The 23,068-nt window shown below is 34.4% G+C and overlaps 2 protein-coding genes across 3 annotated transcripts; both read left to right on the top strand.

Annotated features, from left to right (window-relative positions):
• The first annotated feature begins 6,923 nt into the window (after positions 1-6,923).
• LOC122592411 (probable E3 ubiquitin-protein ligase RHY1A) lies at positions 6,924-8,971 on the top strand. Its single transcript, XM_043764627.1, has 3 exons — positions 6,924-7,331; positions 8,098-8,213; positions 8,549-8,971. The coding sequence occupies exons 1-3, from the start codon at positions 7,176-7,178 to the stop codon at positions 8,847-8,849; spliced, it is 573 nt and encodes a 190-aa protein (XP_043620562.1). The 5' UTR covers positions 6,924-7,175; the 3' UTR covers positions 8,850-8,971.
• Positions 8,972-12,707: 3,736 nt separating this feature from the next.
• On the top strand, positions 12,708-21,073 carry LOC122590679. 2 transcript variants are annotated; one of them, XM_043762862.1, is made up of 9 exons: positions 12,708-15,644; positions 15,990-16,168; positions 16,662-16,733; positions 16,819-16,962; positions 17,048-17,211; positions 17,310-17,457; positions 19,756-19,878; positions 20,563-20,650; positions 20,740-21,073. In XM_043762862.1, the coding sequence occupies exons 1-9, from the start codon at positions 12,785-12,787 to the stop codon at positions 20,919-20,921; spliced, it is 3,960 nt and encodes a 1,319-aa protein (XP_043618797.1). In that variant the 5' UTR covers positions 12,708-12,784; the 3' UTR covers positions 20,922-21,073. The 2 variants fall into 2 exon arrangements, with proteins under 2 accessions (XP_043618797.1, XP_043618796.1); XM_043762861.1 differs by having other exon boundaries at positions 12,709-15,644; positions 16,810-16,962.
• Positions 21,074-23,068: the final 1,995 nt, after the last annotated feature.

Here is a 23,068-nt window from a genome sequence, read left to right as displayed (position 1 = left end):
GCATAATCTTCGAAACATAATACTTAATAAAATTATTTGTATAGTCTTACAACACAAGAGAGCTTGGTAGCTCCATTTGAACGCACAAAGAAGCACAAGGGCAAAGGTTTGCGATGGACGCAATTAAAAACCCGCCCTTTTAGAAGGCTAGCGCACTCCGACTTATACCTCTCTTAGAGTTTGTTCAAATGGGTGAGCCGGTGTATATCAAGGTTGTAAGACTCCAATTTTATTAATGAAATCTCTATTTCGATAGTTCTTAGTCAAGTTTATTTTCAAAACCAATTTTTGCATCACCTTTATACAACTTATAAACAATACAAAAATTAATAAACTTACTAACTACCGAACTACTTAATCAAGCAACAAGTTAAGGTGGGCCACCTAAACATAGTTACTATGGTTTATGCATATGTTTAAACCCGGCTCCCCCTTCCGAAGAAGAGGACCACATGCATCAAGTTACCTTGATTGCGTAAGCCTTTAAACAAAATAACTAACAATTAACATATAAACACATAAAACATGCTGACTGGAAATTTCCAGTAGCTTCACGACCAGTTTAAGCCTATTTTTGGTCTGATTCAGCTTTTGACCAGAACTACAAAATTGTAGCCCTATGTGTTGGGCATCTACTGTCCAAAGCACGACTTCTAACTCATTACAAATTAAAAGATATGAATTTTTTAGTAAACTGTCGCAAACCAGAAAATTTACACGAAAAATTCACATTGTCACATACTTATCTAATAATTAACCCTAATTATTGGATCATCATGCTTTGCAAAATATATCTCTATATATTCAGTAAAATCATAATAAATTTTGCATGAATTTCTTGTGATTTTACTATTATTTAACAACTTTAAATAATCAAGATAAACATAATCATGCAATTCATCACATAAATCATGTCAATTCACAATTCAAAACTTGCTTGAGGGTTTCAATCTCCATTGAATTAGGTTAAAATTTTACTAAACAAAAAACCCTTATTTTTATTTAACTAATGACCGAAATTTTAATTAATTAAAATAAGAAACAACCTTTAATTATTTAACAACTAATTAAAATCAACCGACAACCCTTTGTTCAAACCCTTAGCTTGAAGTCGAAATCCCCTTAAAGAAAAGAAATTTCGGCCACTTCAAAGAAAAAGGAAGAAAAAAGGAGAATCAACCAACCCTTAAACCCCCCTTCAAGTTTTAATCTTTGTAATTAATAGATCACATATGTGGCTCGTGATACCACTGTTAGAATATGAGCACATAAACATATAACAATTCACGAGTACGCAGCGGAAAGAAACGTATATGTAATCAAATTAATTAACAAAGAAGAGAATCGAAACGTGTACCTTTGCGCAAAGCTTCCAATAATATTATTAATAATATAATTATTATTAGTTAGGGTTTAAAGTAAAACTCATCTACGATCGCACACTAGACACCCTTTATACCGTATGCTAGTACCCCGATCACGATCAAAACACCCCTTTGTTTATAAACCTTTGTTTATTTCCGTCAATCAACTAGTTGGAATAAAACAAAATTCCTTGTTGCCGTCGAAACATATATATGACCACAATTAATGTTATGAACTATAATTAATTGATAAATCTATGTTCCATGAATGGAACATAATTCGTAGCATATATATATGTTTTCGACTGAGTTACAAAGAAGAAAAGAGGAGAGGAGGTTTTTTTTTTTTTGTGAATGAATGTTTAAACTCTTAGATTTAAGCTTCTATTTATAGGAAGATATTAGGGCATAATGACTTGGTAAACAAGTCAATTAAGGCCTCTAATGAGCCTAGAAAAACCGGGGCCCTTTTAGTCCAATTAGAGTCCAACCCTAATTATCTTATTTTACAATTAAACCTCCTTCTAATTAATTTAAATGCAATTAACCCTTTAAATTATTTAAATTAATCATTTCGTGATCAAACTAATTAATATATTACTTTAATATATTAATTAATAATATAAAGTTACCGTGTCATTTCGTGTGACCCCGTAGGCTTAAATTATTTCCGGACATACGTTTTATTATTTAACATGATCACACTCCAACAGTTTTCATATAATATTGACAAAGTAACGTTTTTATCTCTAATAATATTTAACGTGATGAAATTTCTTTTGAGATTAAGAGTCATGTACACAAACAAAACGAGATTAAATGAAAGTGGCAAAGCTGACCAGTTAAGGACCAAATTGTTTTTATATACTTAAAATGTAACAACTTGAACTTTTAGATCAAGCTTGATAGATATAAAAATTTCATGGAGTAAATATGTAATACAACTATATATGTAGTACCAAGTTTGGCTCACAATTTTAGTCTGACTATCGTGTACATAGTATATGTCACATGCCATTTACTTTAGTGTTTGTGCGCAATAGGATTGTACGTTGATGAACTCATCCATTGAAAATTCTTGGACTTTTCTTGATCGAATTAATTTCTACGGATGAAATTGACGACTTCAATTAATAACTTAATAAATAAATAAAGTTCAGTAGTGTTGATGTAAAATAGATTTATCATTAAAAAAAGAGTTAATTTCACAAATCGTCCTTGTGGTTTTACCAAAAATCACGTTTCATCTTTTTAACTTCAAAATGACACTGGTAGTCCTTTATACGCGAATAATGGTCACGTTTCGTCCTTTAATCTAACAGATGATGGTCACGCGAATAATGACACTGGTAGCCCATGTAATTCTGATTTCAGAAAACCAACGGTTTAAAATAGAAATTTTTTTTAATGTGAATACACGAGAGTTAACATTGCGTCTTCGAGTTTATAATATATGGGAAAAAGTTATATGAATATACAAGTGAGGGAAAAAAACATATGGATATAAAAGTGACAAGTTTAACAAAAATAACACATGGTCATGTTGATCTTATGGTCACCAACGCCAATGTGTTATAGATAATTTGAAGACCGTTACCATTTTTTGCCTTTTTGGACCAGACTAACAACAACAACAAGGTACCCAATCCCGACATAAGCCGGGCTCTGGGGGAGGTATGATGTAGATAGACCTTACCCCTATTCAAAGGTAGAGAGGCTGCTTCCAGATCCACCGGAATGGAAGGGACCTCCGGCCCAAAAGTGAAAAATAGGGTTAGATCCACCGGAGTGGAAGCCTTAACCGGATAGGGATAATCACGATCTCAAACTCTCAATCTCAATCTCAATCCCACTCTTCGGATTTTTTTGGACCAGACTAACTGAAACCATAAACATGAAGCCCCATCAAGGTTTTGGGCAAATTGTACCTCAGTTTTAGTTTTAGGCAACACAAATTTTCCAATGGAACAACTTTACAGTTTTGAGTCCCAAATACAAAATGGTCAAAAAAAAAATTTGTCTAGTAAACAAAAACATAAAAAAAAAAAATTTAATTAACTTATTTTCGTTATTAATAATTGAATAGAAAACTTTATAATTTACATTTTACACCTATTATATTTTTAGTGAATTTAATACTTTAGATTTATATTATGATATAAGCCTTAAATAGACCCAAACCCAATTACCACTGAAGCCCAAAAGCCTAATCGTGTCATTTGTGGGGGAAAAAGCCTAATCATGCCATTTGAGGGGGAAAAAAGCCTAATCCGCAACCTTGGTAAGAGTTGGCAGGTAACAATTTGAGTATTGATATATCAACCTAATAATCAACTTAATATTTTTATCACTTAACATATGTAATAATTATTAGGTTGATCATTAGGTTGATCTATTAAGTTAGATCAATCATTTTCCAATTTTATGCAACAAGTTTCGGATTGCTGGCTTGCTGCCTCACCACCTAGGAATCTAGGACTACAAAACATGTTCAGGAAATATCCAACGCCCTCTTAGATCTCCTTAAGACCAAAGATTCGAAAGTTAGGAAGATCCTAAGACTTTCCATACAAACAGCGACACGTGTCATATACATTAATGTTATGACTTCACGATCTATGAATGTAGTTTTTAATCATCTTAATTAGTTTTGCTATAAAAAATATTAGCAGCCAACTTATTGTCCTTCTACCTCTGATTTCTATATATTGAGTGTATAACCTGATTTTATTTTGAGAAAGTTTATATAAGATAAACACCGACCAAAAATGACCACGATTTAGAAGGCTTGAGTTATTTATAAGGCCAAAAATGACCACGATTTAGAAGGCTTGAGTTATTTATAGGGATAAGTATCTTATAATGTAACAAACTTTGAATGAATGTCTATAGTAGGAAATAACTAAAGTCATGTGTATTGTATGTAAACAACTCAAAAATAATGTTTATTGTATGTAAGAAAATGTATTCAACCACTTAAAATTAGACAAGTGGCACCTCTATATGGTTGCCACGTATGTTTTCTTACATACAATAAACAGTTTTTAAAGTTGTTTACATACAATACACACAACTTTAATTATTTCCTATTATAGATATTCATTCAAAGTTTGTTACATTCCAGAATACTTATCCCTTATTTATAAGGCCAAAATGACCATGAATTGACCAAAATGACCAAAAATAACCCACAAATGATTTTATCTTCAAAAAGTCATGGGTATTTATAAGGCTTGAGTTATTCTAGGATTGAAGACTGTAAAATAGATTCAAACATAAACTATGTCTCTAAGACTTTGATAAGAACAAAAGAAGAAAAAAAAAAGACTTTGATAAGAACAAAAGAAGAAAAAAAAAAGACTTTGATAAGAACAAAAGAAGAAGAAAAAAAACTAAATTGTAGCCTGATATTGATTAATAGTAAATATTTGATAGCTTGGTAAAAATAAAAGAAAGTGACTCTATTGTAGCCGGATATTGATGTGACTAATTTATACCCATTACCCACATCGTTATTGGCCATTTTACTATATGTTTTAAGTCGTTTTTGTATGCATTTAACGCGTTTATGGTGTTCGTTAGTGTTTACAGGCTCTAAACAGGATACGCGTTCATTTGGTACATTTTCGGATGATTATTGGCCCGGAAGTTGACTTGTATGATTGAGAGTTGATTTAAGTGGAAAAGACGGCGAAGCTCGGCTTGTATTCGAGATCGAAAGAAGTTTGTCTTACATAAGCTATGACTGTGCCGCAGTGGAGGGAGGCTATGCCTACTGCGCCGCAGTCTTGATCCACGGAAATTAATGGACAAACCCCCCACTGCGCCGCAGTGGAGATGGCTAGGGGTGACTGCGCCGCAGTCTAGTCAAGAAGAAAGGAGGCCGTGGAAACTGGCTGCGCCGAAGTGGTGGATACACAAGCCACTGCGCCGCAGTCAACCGAAGTCAAAGTCAAACAACACCTCACTGCGCCGCAGTGAAGGAAGTCTCAACCCCACTGTGCCGCAGTGGGTGCACGGGAGAATCAGACTTGCCTTTTTTTTGCATCAGATTTTGAAGGAGTATAAATAGAAAACCCTAGGTCGAAAATTGGCTATCAAAAATCTTTCTAGGAGCTGTTCTACAAGGGTTCTTCTTCCTCCAATCAAGATTATTTCTTAGGCGGATTCGTTGAAGATTCACGGGCACCCATCTAGATCGTATCTACTTATTGTCTTGCAATTTATTTTCTTCAAACGATTGATACATCATGTTTCTCTTCTATTTTATTAATTATTGTGGATTGATCATGAGTGGCTAAACGTTTAATCATCCACCTTGATGAAACTAGACGGATAATGTGATTGCAATATTTTTAATTCAAAAGGGTTTATTTAATTATCCTTGTTCTGTGATCTTGACGATGTTAATTCTTTTCATTAATTAATTTTGATATTGGTTGCATATGATTCTTCGTTGGTGGTACCAGTTGAATGTGTATGTGCTTTTAAAACGGTTACTTGTCTATAAGTAATTATCACTAGTTCATGGTATGATAGTGAATATCATTTTAAGAAAAGATTAATTTTGTCAACGTGATTGATATCGGTTGGTCGTACCACGCTATTGTCACATAGGTTCAATTGATAATTTGATAGTTAATAAAACTGATTGTTAGAAGCATTGTCTTAGTTTTGGTGGTACCGGCTTGGGTAATTCGACTAGCAGTTAGGTGATTCGATATTTTGTTCACGATTGGTGGTACCACGTGAGTATCTTAATCTTGTCACGATTATCTTTAAACTCTAGAGAATTTGTTCTTCATTAAATGCAATCACATTTGAAGTTGAGGGAAGTCAAGGTGGATGACTTTTAATTATATTGTTTGAAATCTTTTCCAGTTTATGCAATTATTTTGCAAACCCATTTACTTTATTTGTCAAGAGGATTTTCGAAGCAACACCCGTTTTCCAAACCATTTCACAAGCAACTAATCATTTCCCAATCCCTGAGAACGAACTCAGACTTACCTCTTAACTATATTACAAACGATCGGGTCCACTGCCCGTAAGTGCGTAGTACTAAGTTTTTGGATGGTTTTAATTTTATAAATTTAAAGCTCGATTTTGCACATCAGATATCTTAATTAAAGGTTATAGATATGGAAATGAAAAAACCATTGAACATGTTTGGTTAGTGACTCTAAAATTGCCAATTATCGAACCAATTAGTTTAGACAAACTGTAAACCTATAACAAGAATGGTTGGTTTAAACTTTAAAACCCCATTCCTATTTCTACTTAAAATCCACATGATATCTCTAATTCTTAAACCAAACACCTCCTAAATATGTGATAATTGAAGGAGTTTGGTACTCATTCAAAAGTAGACCCATTAGTCCACCACAACCACAAAGTTTGGTTAACCACATAGCCCACATCCTTTACATCCTCTTCTTCTTGATTGGCACATGCTCTTCTTCGTGCAATCACTACTCACTTCCCATTATCATACACATGATGAACCTTCTCACCTTTTTCCTTCTTTTGACTCTTTTCTCACGAAACTTTGACACAATATAATCAAACAAACTCAACTTCACTAATTTGTACGTACTTTCTCATCTATTTATCCCACTATATATAAACACTCCAAATACATAAGTCATGTAACACTTTCCTTGAAACTTCCTTGTTTTGATATCTATTCTATTATGATGTCAATTTTAAAAGTAAGACAACATATCAAAAAATAATGTGAATATGTTCATTCTTTTTGTTTAGGCATATCATATCATAGAGTTCCTATCATATCAATTCGTCTAGCTAATAATGGCTGGTATGTTACCTGGAGTTGAAACTGCTAGAAGAAGAAGATTACATGGTTCATGTGATCCATCAACTGCTGTTATTGGATCTGGGTATGGATCTTTAAGATCCACTAGACAACTTTCTCATGATACCCATTTTACACCTACTTCTTTCTTGGTAAGAACTAATAACATATATCTCAATGTATTATTGTAGCTAGAAAGGCTAGTGTATTTATATATCATATACATATGGGTTAATTGTCAAGAAATACTATATACTTTTTGTTATGTTCTTTCCGGACAATCGAACATATTTTCCCTATAGTAATTATCTTGATTGATTGAAGGAAATAAAAAGGTTCGACTGAAAAAATTTACATATTTACAACCTTCTGTTTGGTGGATAACATCGAATAGTGCTATACAAAATGACCAATTTCATACATTCTAAACTTAAGGTCCACTAGCGTTGTACCCGCGCGATGCAGCGGGGAATAAGAAAAAAACGTCGGTGGTTTGATGGTGGTTTGTGGGGCGGCGGCGATGAAAAAGAAAAAAAATAAGCCGGCGGTAGTGGATAGTGGTTTTTGGGGCGGTGGTGGATGGTGTTTATTGGGGATAGCGTACATAGAAGGTGGATTGCGGCGGTGGATGGTGGTATTTGGGGCGGTGGTGGATGGTGTTTATGGGGGGGAGAAAATTAGAGAAGGGGGGAGGGAGAGAAAATCGGAAATCGGCTGAACGTATGTGTGTGTAATGAGCGTGATGGAGAAAAAAATAAGGTAGTGTAAATTAGGAGGGCATAAAAGACATTTTAAAGGTAGAGGTGTTAAAAGGGGGTTAGGTAATTTGCTTATTAATGGAGTATAGATAGTGGTGTGCGTAAATATTACTGCTGTAATTATTTTGTAATTTTTTAAAATCATTTTTATTGTTTTCAGCAAAGAAGCATGGTGAATCAATTAGATGACGATTATAAGTTAGGAGGGGTAGCTAGAGAAGCTAAAGAAAGGCTAGATGGGAGATTGAGAGGTCACCTAAAACAAGATATTTCAAGGTATAGATTACCAATGTTCTGGCACAAAATCACAAATATAGCATTTATACGACAGTCTTTAGTTTTTATATAACATGCCCATGTGACATATCCGAAAACAAATCAAATCTTTCTTTACCTATTTATTTATTAAATTAATAAACATGGAATATACCTATTTCATAAAATAATATATGTAGCCCCAAAGTTCACAAATTTAGATATGTAATTAACTCAAAGACATGAATTTCATTAATTATTTCATCTTCGACATCTTTACTTTCCATCATCATTTGTCTTAAGATCTTTTTTTTTATTATTATTATTTTAGATTTATATTATGTAACTTTGTACAGAAATAATGGCCAAGAAAGATTAAGTGGTGGTGGAAGGAGGACAACTAGTACTCCTATTGTGATGGAAAATTTTGTGTTGAAAAAGAACGGATTAAAGAGGCTTAGATGGGGAAGAATGGGGTTGAGTTGGAAGACATCGAAGCAAGATGATTGCGCAATTTGTTTGGATCAATATAAGGCTAGCGAGAAGATATCGCTCTTGCCTTGTACCCATCGGTTTCATTCAGACTGTTTGTTACCTTGGCTAGAGAGCAATGCACATTGCCCATGTTGTAGAGCAACTATATTTTGTTCCAACTGATCCTATTATTTGCTCAATCTTTGTTATAAAAATATAATATATCGAGTATGTAAAAAGAAGATCGTGTTCGCTTTAGGATTGCTTAATGTGTCCCATAGGAAGGAAAAAATCGAGTTATTAAAGTGTTTTGTTGCTTTTTTCTACAAATATATTTTCGTGGTATAAATTTATAGTGAACAAATTCAAAACGGTTATTATTAGAAAAGTGTGTAAAATACCATGACTAATGTTAGTTAGTTAAACACGATGACTTGTAATAACCACTTAAATTAAACGTTAGGTGAGAACATGAATGAAACTTTGCGAAATTGAATCTCAAGTTATTTCTCATTATTCCACTCCTAAAGCGAAATCATCACCACCACTTATAGTCGTCGTCATCATACTATTGTTGCCACCACGAGACCTCGTTGCCTCCACTACTATCGCATTTCACGGATGTCATGCTAGCAAAAGAATTTTATAACAAAATTTCTTTGTCTTTTATATATATTAAAATAAAGATAAAACTAGGAAAATCAGTTGTGCATCTAATTATATTACAACAATAAAGATGACTAGCCCCATGAGTTTTAGGTAAAATAAAACAAGTATTAAAGTAAAACAAATAATAAAGGGATTAATCACGGGAAGACTAATGTACTTTTTCATTTGTACACGTTTGCTCATTATACTTTTTTATTGATAAGGTTTACCCACAAACTTTTTTTTTGTACACGGTTGACCCATATTACCGGTAATCACCCTTTTTAATGGCGTGGCAACCACGTGGACGTTTAATGAAACTAACATGGATTCACAACGACAGGTTTAATCACTGGATGACTAATGTACTTTTCCTTTTATACATGGTTGCCCATTGAACCTTTTTTTTTATTGATGTATATTACCAACAAACTCTTAAAATTGGTACATGGTTGACCGAATATTCAAAGTTGGTTCTCTCTCATACTCAAATCTTTAAAATTGTTTCTTTCTCTAAAAAGAAAACCAATAAAATTTAATTGGAAAAAAAAGAACAAAAATTTTTTCTTAAAAAAATTCCAACCGCTAACCCCTCAATTACCAGAAAATTGTAATTCGTATTTATGTTGGTTAGGGTTTGTGCGGATTTTAATTTCGAGTGTTTTGGTGCAAATTTTGAGTTTCAATTCAAAGAAACGAGAGTGAAAATGTCGATTTTGAGTTTTCCGGCGAGATGTTTGAATTCTTGCAGGCTAACAAATATGAGTGTATAAGATATTGTCTTATGAGTTTTCCGGCGAGATGTTTGAACACTTGAATTCTAAGGGTCAAGATCTTGTCTTATTTATTTTACTTTAATATTTGTTTTATAATACATAACCCCTAGCCCCATATATCATAATTAAATAATTAGCCTACGATAGGTGATCTCGACAATATAACAATTGATTTTCTACTTTAAGATAGGATATGGATCCTCTAACATTCATTGAATTTTATAGGTAAAGTTAAAAAGATCTCACCCTTAAGTTAAAATCAAAGGTCATTATTCAAACTTGATTTTTAAATCTTGACATTTGATTTTAATCAAAGTGTTAAAAATTGTCTAACTTTTAACTATGAAGTTCATTGAACTTTAAAGGATATGTATGTCTAATAACGGAACTACATAGGATATGGGAGAGTATGACCTCTAAGTCCGCTAATTTCATGTAACTTAATTGTTTTATATATGATGTACTTTGGTGTCATGGATCAAATAAATATAGGTTATGAAGCTGCTCATGATAAAGGATATGTTCTTTTATCGCTCTATTTGCTTAATGTCTTCTGTTGAATCGATTGGTGTCATTTCTCTCTTGGAGGCACAATCAACGTAAATAACTCTAAACTTTCAACATATTTTCCTAACAACGACACCTATAAAGACGTACTTATGCAATTAAATGAGAAGTAGAAAGTTATTAGAAAGGCAAAAAACTTTTAATAACTGTTAAAAACAACCTAAAAGCTTACAAAAAGTTGCTAAAATTCATAGCAATCAAATCATTGTCATTTATATCAATAAAAAGCTAATAATAAGTCAATGCGGGGTGATCATGATACAGATTTTTTTTCTCAAGATAAAAACCATTAATATCTGATAGTGTAGTATTAATCACGTATAAGTCAATCCTTGACATAAATGTACTCAAGATTACTGGACACATATCTGAGCAATGTAGCAACGATGATGCTAACGAAAACGGTCTTGTTGTGGCGACGATGAAAGTAGTGGTGGCGGTGATGGGTGGTAATGGTGGCAGTGACGCGTGGTGGAGAGAGGCTGATGATAACAATGGTGGTGAATATATTAGATTAAAATATTTAAGTTAGTGAGAGAAACAAGTGGTAATTCAGATATATTGTTTTTTTAGAAAAAGAAAAAAAGAGAATTACTCTCTTAGATAAAGATAAGAGAGAAATGCTGATGCCGATTGTTAATTTTTCTTTTTAGGGTTAATAACGTTTTAATAACCTAATTTTGGTATAATTATCATTTTAACCACCTAACTGTTTTTTTTTTCCAAACAATATAATCATAAACTTTAAAACAATAACTGTATAAATTAGTTAACTTTGAATTTGAACGATTTAAGTAGATAGCTTTAAAGCCATTATTGTTTTAATCACTTAACTTTTATTAAAAACGATAAAAGTACTTAACTTTATCCGAGTTAGTGTAAACTTTAACCTTCAACTGATATAGGGTTGACAGAATTCAGCCCCGTAATGACCCACAATCCATAAACCCATATGACGTGTATGATCTGAAACCAACACGTCCAATAACTTTACTTTTCTTCAAAATGGTTAAAACGTCAAAGTTTAGTCGAGTTAGTGTTTTTATCTCTTAAACTTTTTACTGAACTAAGGTTGACAATATTCAACCCGTAATAACACACATTTCATAAACTCATGTGACATATTTAACCCGAAACCAACCCGTCAACCCCATATATTAGTTTCTTTTTTAAACATATTACATGAGCTTATGAGTTTATGGGTCTTTACTTGTTTTAAAAAGTTTAAAACAATAATTATTTTAACCATCTAATTTCTATCTTGAATGAGTTAATCACTTGATTTTAAAAACTATCATTATTTTAGTCACTTAACTTCAGCCGCATTTAATGTTTTCACCCTTGTAATATTCGATTTATAAATATTATATCATAATAAAACATTAAGTGGTTATAATGATTATTATATCAAATTAAAAATTTATTATCTTTTTATTTTATAGGAATAACTTATAACTTATATGATGTTGTTAACCTCATATAAACATTAATTTATATCATCTTTCTTCCATAAATCTTATTACTTAAAAAAAGACTAAATAAGATGTGTGAAAATCAGATGAAGATTCCCTTAAGTTTTTCTAACCTGACTAGTCAAGTTGGGAGGATCTTGACCCTTGATTGAAAAGTAAAGGCTAAGATTCAATCATTAACTTTAAATTTTGGTTTTTAATTTTCAATCAAAGGTGACTAGTCAAATTGGAAGAACTTAAAGCAATCCTCTTCCGTGAAAATTATGTATGCTAGACATTTTCCCTTATTTTATTATGACATGTTTATCTAGAAAACCCATCCATCTTTGAATAAATAAGTGTGTGTGGGTCTCACTGTCTGAATGTGAGAGAAACATATACATACGCACGGGACGCCTGTCAATTGTTGGTAAATCCTTCACCGCCTCACACACACACACACATACACACACTATCTCTTTCAGGTTTTCCCATTCATTTCTATACACTTTTCTTCTCCTAGGGTTTATGTTTACTCATCAATCACTCAATTATTTAATCAATTTTCCAAACAATTGTTAATATCTGGAAATTACAAATATTGAGTTATATTTTTCATTATTATTAGATCTTCTTTGTTATTACTATTATTATTGGATAATTGTTAGATAAAATAATGGCATATGATCAGAATAACAACAATAATAATAATAATGTGTTACCAAATAATAATAATTTGCGTCCAATTCAATTAGCTAGACCAATTAGTGCTGATGAACCACGCATTGTTGCACCTAATTCTAATCCTTTGCCCCGTGAACCTGTCACGAGTAGCCCGGTTTATTATCCGGCTTCGGCACCTGCCGTCGTGCCGGATCCCGGTTACGTTAGTGGTTTGAGTTATGGTAATGTTAATGTAGTTCCCTCTATTACAACTAGTTGGTTGCCACGTATGCCACTGCCCGTTACTACTACTGGCGGTGTCGGATTAGTACCTAATTATGGATTTACTACTCCCAATAGTAACATTAGTAATAGCGCGAGCGTTAATACTAGTGTTGGTCCTGGTTTAGGTCCGAGTGGTTATAATCCGAATCTAGGAACGGTTGCTAGTAGTGGGGGTAGTAATGTATCGGATCGTGCTAGTGAGGAAGGTAGTGACGAGTCGGGTATGGGGAGGAAAGTTAAGTTTTTGTGTAGTTATGGTGGGAAGATATTGCCTAGACCGAGTGACGGGATGTTAAGATATGTTGGTGGGGATACTAGGATTATTAGTGTTAGAAGAGATGTGGGGTTTGATGAGTTGATTCAGAAGATGTTTGATTCGTATGGACGGAATGTTGTTATTAAGTATCAGTTACCTGATGAGGATCTTGATTCACTTGTAACGGTTTCAAGACCGGATGATTTGGAGAATATGATGGATGAGTATGATAAGTTGGTCGAGAGGTCTGCTGATGGTTCGGCTAAGTTAAGGCTGTTTTTGTTTTCGGATCTTGAGTCTTCTAGTGTTATGCGGTTTAAGGATTTACAAGATAGTGGGCAGAAATATGTTGAGGCGGTGAATGGAATTGGGGATGTTTATGGCGGTGTTACTGGTTTTGCTGGTGTTATGGGTATGAAGGGAAGTATGGCTAGCGCTTCTTCTACTCAGAATTCAGAATTGAGCGGGACGGAAGGTGGTGTGGATAGTATCGGACATGATCAAAATGAGGCGGCTGGTATATCATCTGGTGGTGTAATATCTCCTGCTGGCAGTTCAGCCACCGGTGTTCCTGTTGCTAAAGCCGTTGTTATTCCAGCTTCACCTTGTCAATCTGATCACGAAGTGGAAGTTTTGCAAATGCCCGTCCCTGTCCATGTTCAACAGCCACCACCAGCACCATTGAGATATGACTTGCCACCCACCGGAGCTACTATTCCTCAGGCGCCATCTTATGTCCAGACTTATGTTGATCCCCGCCATGGGACGTTCGGCCATACAGAGTATATACAGGTGCCGCCACCTCAAATGGGGTACCAGTCTCAGTTTATGAGCAGCATTGGTCCTGTCTATGCCCAACCCCAACTCCATGATAATGTTGTTGGAATAGGAGTCAGCCCGCAACAGTTTATAACTCCTCCTTCACATATTAGTTTCAAACCAAATCCAAATCCAAATCCAAATCTGGTACCAGTTCCGGTTCCAGTTCCTGTTCCGGTTCCTGTTCAGCCTTCAGCTCCTCAAATTGTAAGGCAACCTGAGGTTCGAATGGAACATTTTCCCGACAGGGTTCATCTTTCTTATGATCAAAACTACAATACTTACCAGCCTCAACCTCAGCCTCAAACTCAAATATCTCCTCCAACAATTCCTGTATCTTATGGTTGGAATCAGATTTCTCCGCCGGAACACGTGCCTTTTTCTGATAATCTGGTACCCACTCAACAATTAATATACCCTGAGCAACTGCCTAGATTTGATGGTTGCATTATGTGTCAGAAAGCATTGCCCCATGCGCATTCGGATACGGTGGCACAAGAACGTAAAGAAAGCCCTAGATCAACGGTTTCTGATGTGAATCCAGTTTATCACAGTCTTAGAGTAGAGGACACCAGAATAATGATGCAACCGAATACTGTGGTATCAAGTCCTTATGGTGTTATGGTCCATCAAGCCCCCTCATGTGGCCATGAAAGCCCAGTTCAACAATCTGCCATGCCAATTCAATATCAAGCAAAACAAGAGCAAGTGGTAAATAAACGAGTTGGTGAGTTGAACCCTGTTGGAGTTAGTTCACCAACTTCAGATAGTCAGGTTCACGAGTCTCCAAGGGACCATTCCGGTAATATTGCTTTAATTGTTTCAAAACAGGAAAATGTAGAATCCGGATTGACATATGATAATCTGAGGCAAATAGATGCGAGAATGGAAGATTTACGAATACGCCCCCAAGAAATTGTTGTCAACAATAACCAAGTTGGCTTTCGTGTTGAAAAACCACGAGAAGACATCTTAGAAAATAGACCCAGGGAGCTGAATCTTGACAACACCGTTGGTAAACCCCAAATGGTTCTTGATGCAAATTACATTACTTCCGAGGCTCCACGGTTGCATGATATCCAATCAATAGACTCATTTAGAGCAAACAATTTGGGTGGTAATGCTAACGAGGGTGGTCCTGTATTTTCTGGTATTGACTCAGCTCGTGTAACAGAAGGAACCCCACTGGTTAGTGAGTGGAATGTCTACCCATTACAGTTTGAGCAAAAAAGTGAAGCGGAAAATGTGCTAATAGATTCCCTTAATCCATTTAATGGGGTTCCTGAAACCCAAGATGGCGCAAACTCACTTTTTAGCAATCAGGATCCTTGGATGTTACAACATGATACTCATTTTCCACCACCTAGACCTAGTAAACTTATGGCAAAAAATGAAGGTAATGGTGTCAAGGAAGAATCACCCAGGGGAGACACACTGATGGATGATGGAGCTCACCAGCCAAGTTCTAATTTGGATTTGAAATTTGGTGCTGAACATTGTCATTCTGATATAGGTTCGTATTGTATCTTGCTGTCTCTCTTTCCATGTCTGATGGGTAGAGGTATAAATTATAAAAATTGGGCCGGATGAGTAATGAGTCAAAGGAGTACTTCCTTTGTAGGTAAAAAGTTATAACAGGTTTGTCGAAATGGTTTAATTTTTTGAGATATCATTAAGCTCTCAAAAATTATTACTGTATTTGTTTCACTTCAAATATATATATATTTTTTTATATATATGCTTAACAAATATACCTTAGGAAACTTCCAGCCCATTATCATACCAGTCAGAGTGGGTACATCTGTTAATGGGTTATCTTACTTGAGTACTCCTGTGGATCATTGTACTTTGTCTACAGGTTCAGCAGAAGAGCTGATCAAACAAGAACTTCAGGCGGTTGCTGAAGGTGTGGCCGCATCTGTTCTCCATTCATCGACGCCGTCTAATCCTGACTCAAATAAACGTGGCGTGGAGGCCAGCCCGGGTGGTGAAGCTCAGAATAGTATTGCAGATGTGCATGCAGGAGTTGAAGCCGAGGTCTTTTGATTGTATATCCTTTTGTTGCTGTCTAAGGACATCATTTATATTTTCGTCAGAGGTGGAAAAATTGGCTGGTTTGTCAGCTGGTCAAAAGGGGGACTTTTGGTATAGGTTTGGTGGGATGACTTGAAACATTTATCTTCAAATTGATTTGTTTTTTATTAATTATCTTGTAAATTTTGATTGGAAGAGTTATGTTGTCTCAATAATAATCCAATATTTTTAGAATAAAATTGTTTAGGATGTCTTGTGCATAGATCATCCTTGTTTGTGGATTTAAATCTTTAAACCTGTACACTCTATGTGTTCCTTCTGCTTTTAAGTGATTTCATTTTACTTTGTACCTGTTGGACTTGTTAGAAACAAAAATAACCCGAATTGACACATTTTTAAGTAAATCGATTCATTGCCACCTCTAGTTGCCAGAGTTTCTTTTCATGCACATTGTGTTATTTTCATCTGTGTAAATTATTGTGTTTTGTCCCTGTAGGGTTTAAAAACCAAGGTTCCAGAAAAAACAAATCTTGGGTTTCCGGCTTCAGATGGAATTGGTCGTTTGCAGGTATAAGATTTGATCTTTAATATGGTGTCCACTTTCACAATACTATCTTCTGATTTTTCTCACTTTGCTTTGTAAGATAATCAAGAACAGTGACCTCGAAGAGCTTCGTGAACTGGGTTCAGGTACATTTGGAACTGTTTACCATGGGAAGTGGAGAGGATCGGATGTTGCAATTAAACGAATAAATGACAGATGTTTTGCCGGGAAAGCTTCAGAACAAGAACGCATGGTTTTTGTTCTCTTCACCTTATGCCGTTTTGCAATTTGCTTGGTTAAATATGCATACCCATTTTATAACTTTGTGTTACTTACAGAGGGAGGATTTCTGGAATGAAGCAATCAAGCTTGCAGATCTTCATCATCCAAATGTTGTAGCTTTCTATGGGGTTGTACTTGATGGTCCTAACGACTCTGTTGCTACTGTAACAGAGTATATGGTTAATGGTTCTTTAAGAACGGCTTTACAAAAGAATGAGAGGTACATATAATAAGATTTATGGTAAATATGAAGCAACAATGTTATTTAAAAAGCAAATTATAGTGCTGGATATTGAAAGTTTGGATGATTATTATCAGGAATTTAGATAAGCGTAAACGTCTATTGATTGCTATGGATGTTGCTTTTGGAATGGAATACCTACATGGAAAAAACATTGTTCATTTCGATCTGAAAAGTGACAACCTACTTGTCAATCTACGCGATCCTCACCGTCCGATATGCAAGGTTTGTTGCTCTTCATATCTATCTATACTACTATATAAAGATTATACAACCTTGTTGAAAAGTTAGAAAAAAAAGAGATGCGAAATGACCATTATACGCTTAATGACATAATTTACACCATTAGTCTCTTATCTTTTAAAATATCCCACTACCCCTTTAGATTGATTACCTCTACATCAATGGCATTTACTTCGACCTACACCACTCGACACCGCCACCCACCACCAATAGTCGCACCATCATCACCTGTCGCCAATACCACCAGACCACCGTCACGGCCACGACTGCTGCATTACGCGAGTACCGTGCTAGTCCTAATTTACACATATGCAGAAATTCTGATAACCTTTAGTCATTGGAAAAAATTTGGTTATTATATTGGAGCTCAAGGCTCTTAAACTGCTGCTAATCTTAGGTATTACTATTATGAATGAATTAACGAGGTCATTATAACAATACTGTATGAAATGATACACTCTATTTATCTATACTAGATAGATAAGAAAGAAAAATGATAATTGCTTACTATCTGAAAAGTAAGCAATCCCCCGATGTCAGAAGACTCAAAGTCAATCCGGGTAATTACATATGTCCCAAGTCCCAACTGAAATTGCATTAGTACATAATTCCCTAGTCTGTGCTTTAAGAGTATTTTATTTGTGCACTGAAAGCTTGCTTTTTGGGATTTGGGAATAACTTGTGTTTTCTGGTTGTGTTTAGAGTGACACCGTATCCCACAACACGATTTTTACCCTTCTCTGTTAATCCCTGCCAAACTACAAATTTCTTCCAGTTGCTGTCTTCACCATTCTTTTTTGCCGCTTATCCTTTTCTTGTTTCTTCATCTTTACCATGCATTTACTTGTTCACAACCGAGATCTGGAGACACATCTCTTGTACAAAACGTTCTATAATCATTTTCTTACGGTTATCTATGTCAGATTGTTGTGTGACCATGTGTTCGACATTTTTTAACCCGTCTTCAAAGTTTGTTGTTTCTATTTGGTTGGAATAGATTGTTTTAGGGAATATAAGTTTGCTAATATATTTGTGTGAACAGTGCCTATTGTGAACACTACTGTTGATGAACAGAAATATTTTATTTATTTTATTAAAGATGATTGGTCCTAAATCGTGTGCTTTGATACTGATTGATACGGGCGGAACAGAATTGTCATTAATGCGACGAAAAAGAACCACGACGATGCTTAAAATTCGAGAAGGCATTTCCAAATGTCAAAAACCAATTTATTTTATCTATCCCTAAACCCTGGCTGGTTACTCCTACCAATACTTAATCATTAACTTTAAAATGATAAAAAAAAAAAAAAAAATGTTCTCTTGTTTTGGTCAATGTAGGTATCTCACCCGCTCTTTGAGCTGACTTGTCCCAGGGCAACCACCCGCATTGTGGCTAGCCCAGAGGTAATTTTAGTTAAAAGGAAATTGACCAACCCTAGAAACTAATTGGTAAACTGTGAATGACTCTTGACCTGCTTATTAATTTCCACAAATACTTGGACCCTCCTTGAGATCTTTCAATATGTTTTTAAATGGCTAATAGTTGTATTTATATGGTTTTGAGTTCAAGATGCTTCAAGACTAATTTCTTACACTCTCCTTGAAAAGTACTTCCAGCTTCAGTTCACAGATCCCTTCAGGGCTGTTTTTTTTATTTAAACTGATGTTTTATGTTGTAGTACTTATTGGATTTAATGAGTGATGGCCTTTATGAGCCCATTCGGCTTAGCTTTCAATTCCTAACTTAGAATGCTCCTTGTAAAAATGCAAAAAGAAGCAGTAACAATTTATATGGATAATCAGTTTTGGACAACTTTTGGAAAACGTAGGTGCAAATCTAAGCCATCTTGACGGATTCTTTGTCCAAAGTTGTTCTATATTTGCAACAAAGTGGAATTCCCTAGATGTTTTTTTCAGCTCATCAATAGATTAATAGAAGATTAATTAACCGATACTCGATACGTGCATACAGAATTTCTTTTAATAATAAAATTTAGATATAACTATAATATTTGTAAACAAGTATAGTAAATTGCAGTATTATAAACTTTTTCCATGCAACAAGCAACATTTAAAACGTCATGTTTAACCAAATTGCATGAATAGTTATAGTTTGCTTTGTCTGGCAAGGATATTTGTTATAACATTGCTACTGAAATAAACCAATTTGTGAGGGTTCTTGCTGGACTAATGTCATAATTAAGGGCTCTTAACAATATTTGCTCCAGTTTGGGAGATATGGTGATTAGTAAAGTGTCTCTTGTGATGTATTATCAGGTGGGAGATTTGGGGTTATCAAAAGTGAAGCGTCAAACGTTAATCTCAGGTGGTGTCCGTGGAACCCTTCCATGGATGGCACCTGAACTTCTCAACGGTAGCAGTAGTCTTGTTTCCGAAAAGGTTTGTGCATATCTCTTACCTTTATTTTATTTTTGGCTCATGGGTCAATTGATTTTTTCTTTTTCAGATTTAAGTAATATAATGCCGATGTACTTGGAATGTACATAGATACACCATGTACTTTAATTCCTTGGGATGCATCAAAGTTTGAATTGTTGTTCCTATATACTTTACCCAATTCTTTATACACATGGACATACCAAACCTTCAATATTTCATTATGAACTCTGGTAATTTAAAATAATGATGACTGTATCAGAACATATGAAAGTTTGATTTGTATCATGTGCAATTAAAGTAAATACTTGTAACTGTGACATTTTAAAAAGATATGTTGGCATTAATAACTTAGGGTATGTTTGTTTGGTTTTGGAAGTTTGGCAATGAAGGAATAGGAATTGAAAGTGATAGGTATTGTTTGGTTTGTTAATATGGGAATCAAAAATGGGTATGAAGTCCATAAAATTGTGTTTGTAGAAATTTGTTTGTAATTAGTTTGTCAATCTAGCATTGCTCCTTTTCAAACCCATTAAAGGGGGTTGGGTTTGAAATTCATTCCATTCCCCATACTTTTACTTTATCAAACCCGCACCCATAGTAAAACCCAAACTACAAACCAAGTGCAATCTTAACCGCTTCATTTTTTTTGTTGATCTTTGCTTTCCTTTTCCTTTCATCATGTAGGTTGATGTATTCTCATTTGGCATTGTCATGTGGGAACTACTTACTGGCGATGAACCGTACGCCGACTTGCATTATGGAGCAATAATTGGTAATTCAAGCACATACATATACATATTCATACAAGTATATATGTGTGTTCGTATTTTGTTTTTATATTCTGTGTTCACCAATAATCAGGTGGGATTGTGAGCAATACCCTAAGACCTCCTGTTCCAGAATCATGTGATCCTGAATGGAGATCTTTGATGGAGAGGTGTTGGTCAGCTGAGCCATCAGAGAGGCCAAGCTTCACGGAAATAGCTAACCTGTTACGTACCATAACTTCAAAGGTTCCACCAAAAGTACAATCAAATCAATAATTTTCATCCTACCCTTTGGGTCAAAATACGTAGTTTAGTACTTTCTCTTAGTTACTCCTCATATTGGTTATTTATCGACGGTAATTTAACAGATTATCATACCATAGAATGTGTTATTTCTTAAAACAGAACCGGGTTGCCATTTATCTTAAGGTCATCTCTCTCTCTCTCTCTCTCTCACACACACACACACACACACACACAAATACATGAATGCAACTGGTTACATCTCTACCTTTGATACATTCCTGGATATGTGAATGTGAGTTTGCATTTAGGATTCACCTGGCAAAACAAGTACTGAATTGAAATTTGCATGTTGTGTAATGCTATTAATAAGTTTTGATTTGGATGGTTTTCTCGGCAAGAGATGTTCAGTTGGATGGGTGTGGTACATTGTCATGTTCGGCTTTTGCCCAGTAACCATTTAACCAAGCCACTCGAATTGCAAACCAGAAGATTAGCTGCGAAAAGTAGAGTTTTCTGGTTAAATGGACTTGTGCCTTTGTTGAACCTAAAATTGTGAAGTGAATGCTAATTTGTCGTTATGCCTTTGTGTTTAGGACCAGAAAGATGAAAGTTCGATTATGATAGGCTACAGTTACTAAATCTCTAGTGTGAAGCCTGTGGAGTACCAGCCAACTGCCTTCTCTCACTCTCTCGTCACATAACATCTCAGGATTTCTATAGAAGGTATTCAATCTACTGTCATTTGAGGTTGGAGAAATCGTCTACTTTACAAGTCTCCCACCTGCATTCAATTCGTCATTTCCCCATCATTCCACTGTTAGGATAAAAATCAGGAGCCATAAGTATAAATTGAGCTGCTGTTGGAACAAGTTGGCGCCAACAAGAAATTATCGTCTTTCATGTTGGTGATTGACAAAAGCTTCAACTTGAACGATTCCTGTCACACAATCAACTTTTATTTTTAGTTATCCTACTATAGGAATTAAGAAAATTAAGATAGTCACCATTGTTGACTGATGTTGAGCCCCAAAAATACAAGATTGTGTGACTGGGAGAGTTCGTCAACTAGGTAAGTAATATTGTCCCGTTGTCAATAACAACAAAGATACCAAAAGTCCAAAAGGTATTTCATACGGGTTTACCTTGTACGTAAGTAGTATCGAATCCAACGGCTTCACATATTTGATACAAATCAAAACAATGAGCATGAAACAAAACAAAAAAAAGTAAATTTTTCTAACTTGTTTTCATCCGTAATAGTAAATGCATATTGAAAATTAACGATTTTTACAATATTTAGTATCTCTCATGCATTATTTTGTAAGTGTAATTTATGACATTTAGCTATAAAATTATGAACATCCTTCATTATACATTCTTTTTTTTTTCAAGTTCCATAACACACATAATTTCATGTACAAAAAGTTTGTAAATTAATTATATCGAAATGCCATGTCTATTATAAATCTAAAATTGTAGGATTAAACTGATTAAGTGGGAAACATAAAGAAAAAGAGAGAAACATGAAAGAAAAATTAAAGAAGGAAATTTTGATTGCTATGGGTTGAATTGTTTTCAGAATGTGGAAAGAAAATTTTGATTGAGCAAAAGAAATATTGAAGGGTTTTGCTCTAAAGGTATCTCATACATATTATGAACACACCTATAATCCTATATAATCATTAGTTAATTAATTGTCTTTAAACATCGTTTAGATTTGTTTATTTAATCATGTCATTCTTTATTATTATTATTATTTTCTAACCATTACATTAAATTTTCTTTTTACTAACACAATACATCTTTTAATAAATTTTATTTATATTTATCTTTATATATTATTGTTAAATATTATGACAAAAAGAAAACTTATATATTATATAAAAGTCCAAAAATAATATAACTAATTATCTTCTATAATAAGCCAATTAAATGTGAACAATAGTTTTTGTCTTTATACGGAATTTCTGAATATATATTTGATTTTCGATATATAAAACATAAAAGGTTTTAGAACAAGTGGTTTGGGCGCCATTTTAAATACTCAAGGTCATGGATTCCAGGTCTCCCTTCGGTCATCCCCCTCATTGTTAAATTTTATTTGCTACTTTTTTGGATTAAAAAGTTACACTTTTCACTCATGTTTTTTTTTTCCTCCTGAACTCCCAACCCCCTTA

The sequence above is a fragment of the Erigeron canadensis genome, chromosome 3 (assembly GCF_010389155.1).
Source record: "Erigeron canadensis isolate Cc75 chromosome 3, C_canadensis_v1, whole genome shotgun sequence".
Taxonomy (NCBI): Eukaryota; Viridiplantae; Streptophyta; class Magnoliopsida; order Asterales; family Asteraceae; genus Erigeron; species Erigeron canadensis.
Note: the sequence above shows the minus strand (reverse complement) of the source record. Positions and strands in the feature narration are given on the sequence as shown.

What these genes read in the sequence shown, in the direction of transcription:
- LOC122590679 (XM_043762861.1), top strand. Translation starts at nt 12,785, where the DNA reads ATGGCATATGATCAGAATAACAACAATAATAATAATAATGTGTTACCA. An exon ending in CTTCAGAACAAGAACGCATG is followed by an intron (nt 16,963 to 17,047) that starts GTTTTTGTTCTC and finishes TGTTACTTACAG; the next exon opens with AGGGAGGATTTCTGGAATGA. An exon ending in GCATTATGGAGCAATAATTG is followed by an intron (nt 20,651 to 20,739) that starts GTAATTCAAGCA and finishes ACCAATAATCAG; the next exon opens with GTGGGATTGTGAGCAATACC.
- LOC122592411 (XM_043764627.1), top strand. Translation starts at nt 7,176, where the DNA reads ATGGCTGGTATGTTACCTGGAGTTGAAACTGCTAGAAGAAGAAGATTA. An exon ending in TTACACCTACTTCTTTCTTG is followed by an intron (nt 7,332 to 8,097) that starts GTAAGAACTAAT and finishes TATTGTTTTCAG; the next exon opens with CAAAGAAGCATGGTGAATCA. An exon ending in CTAAAACAAGATATTTCAAG is followed by an intron (nt 8,214 to 8,548) that starts GTATAGATTACC and finishes AACTTTGTACAG; the next exon opens with AAATAATGGCCAAGAAAGAT.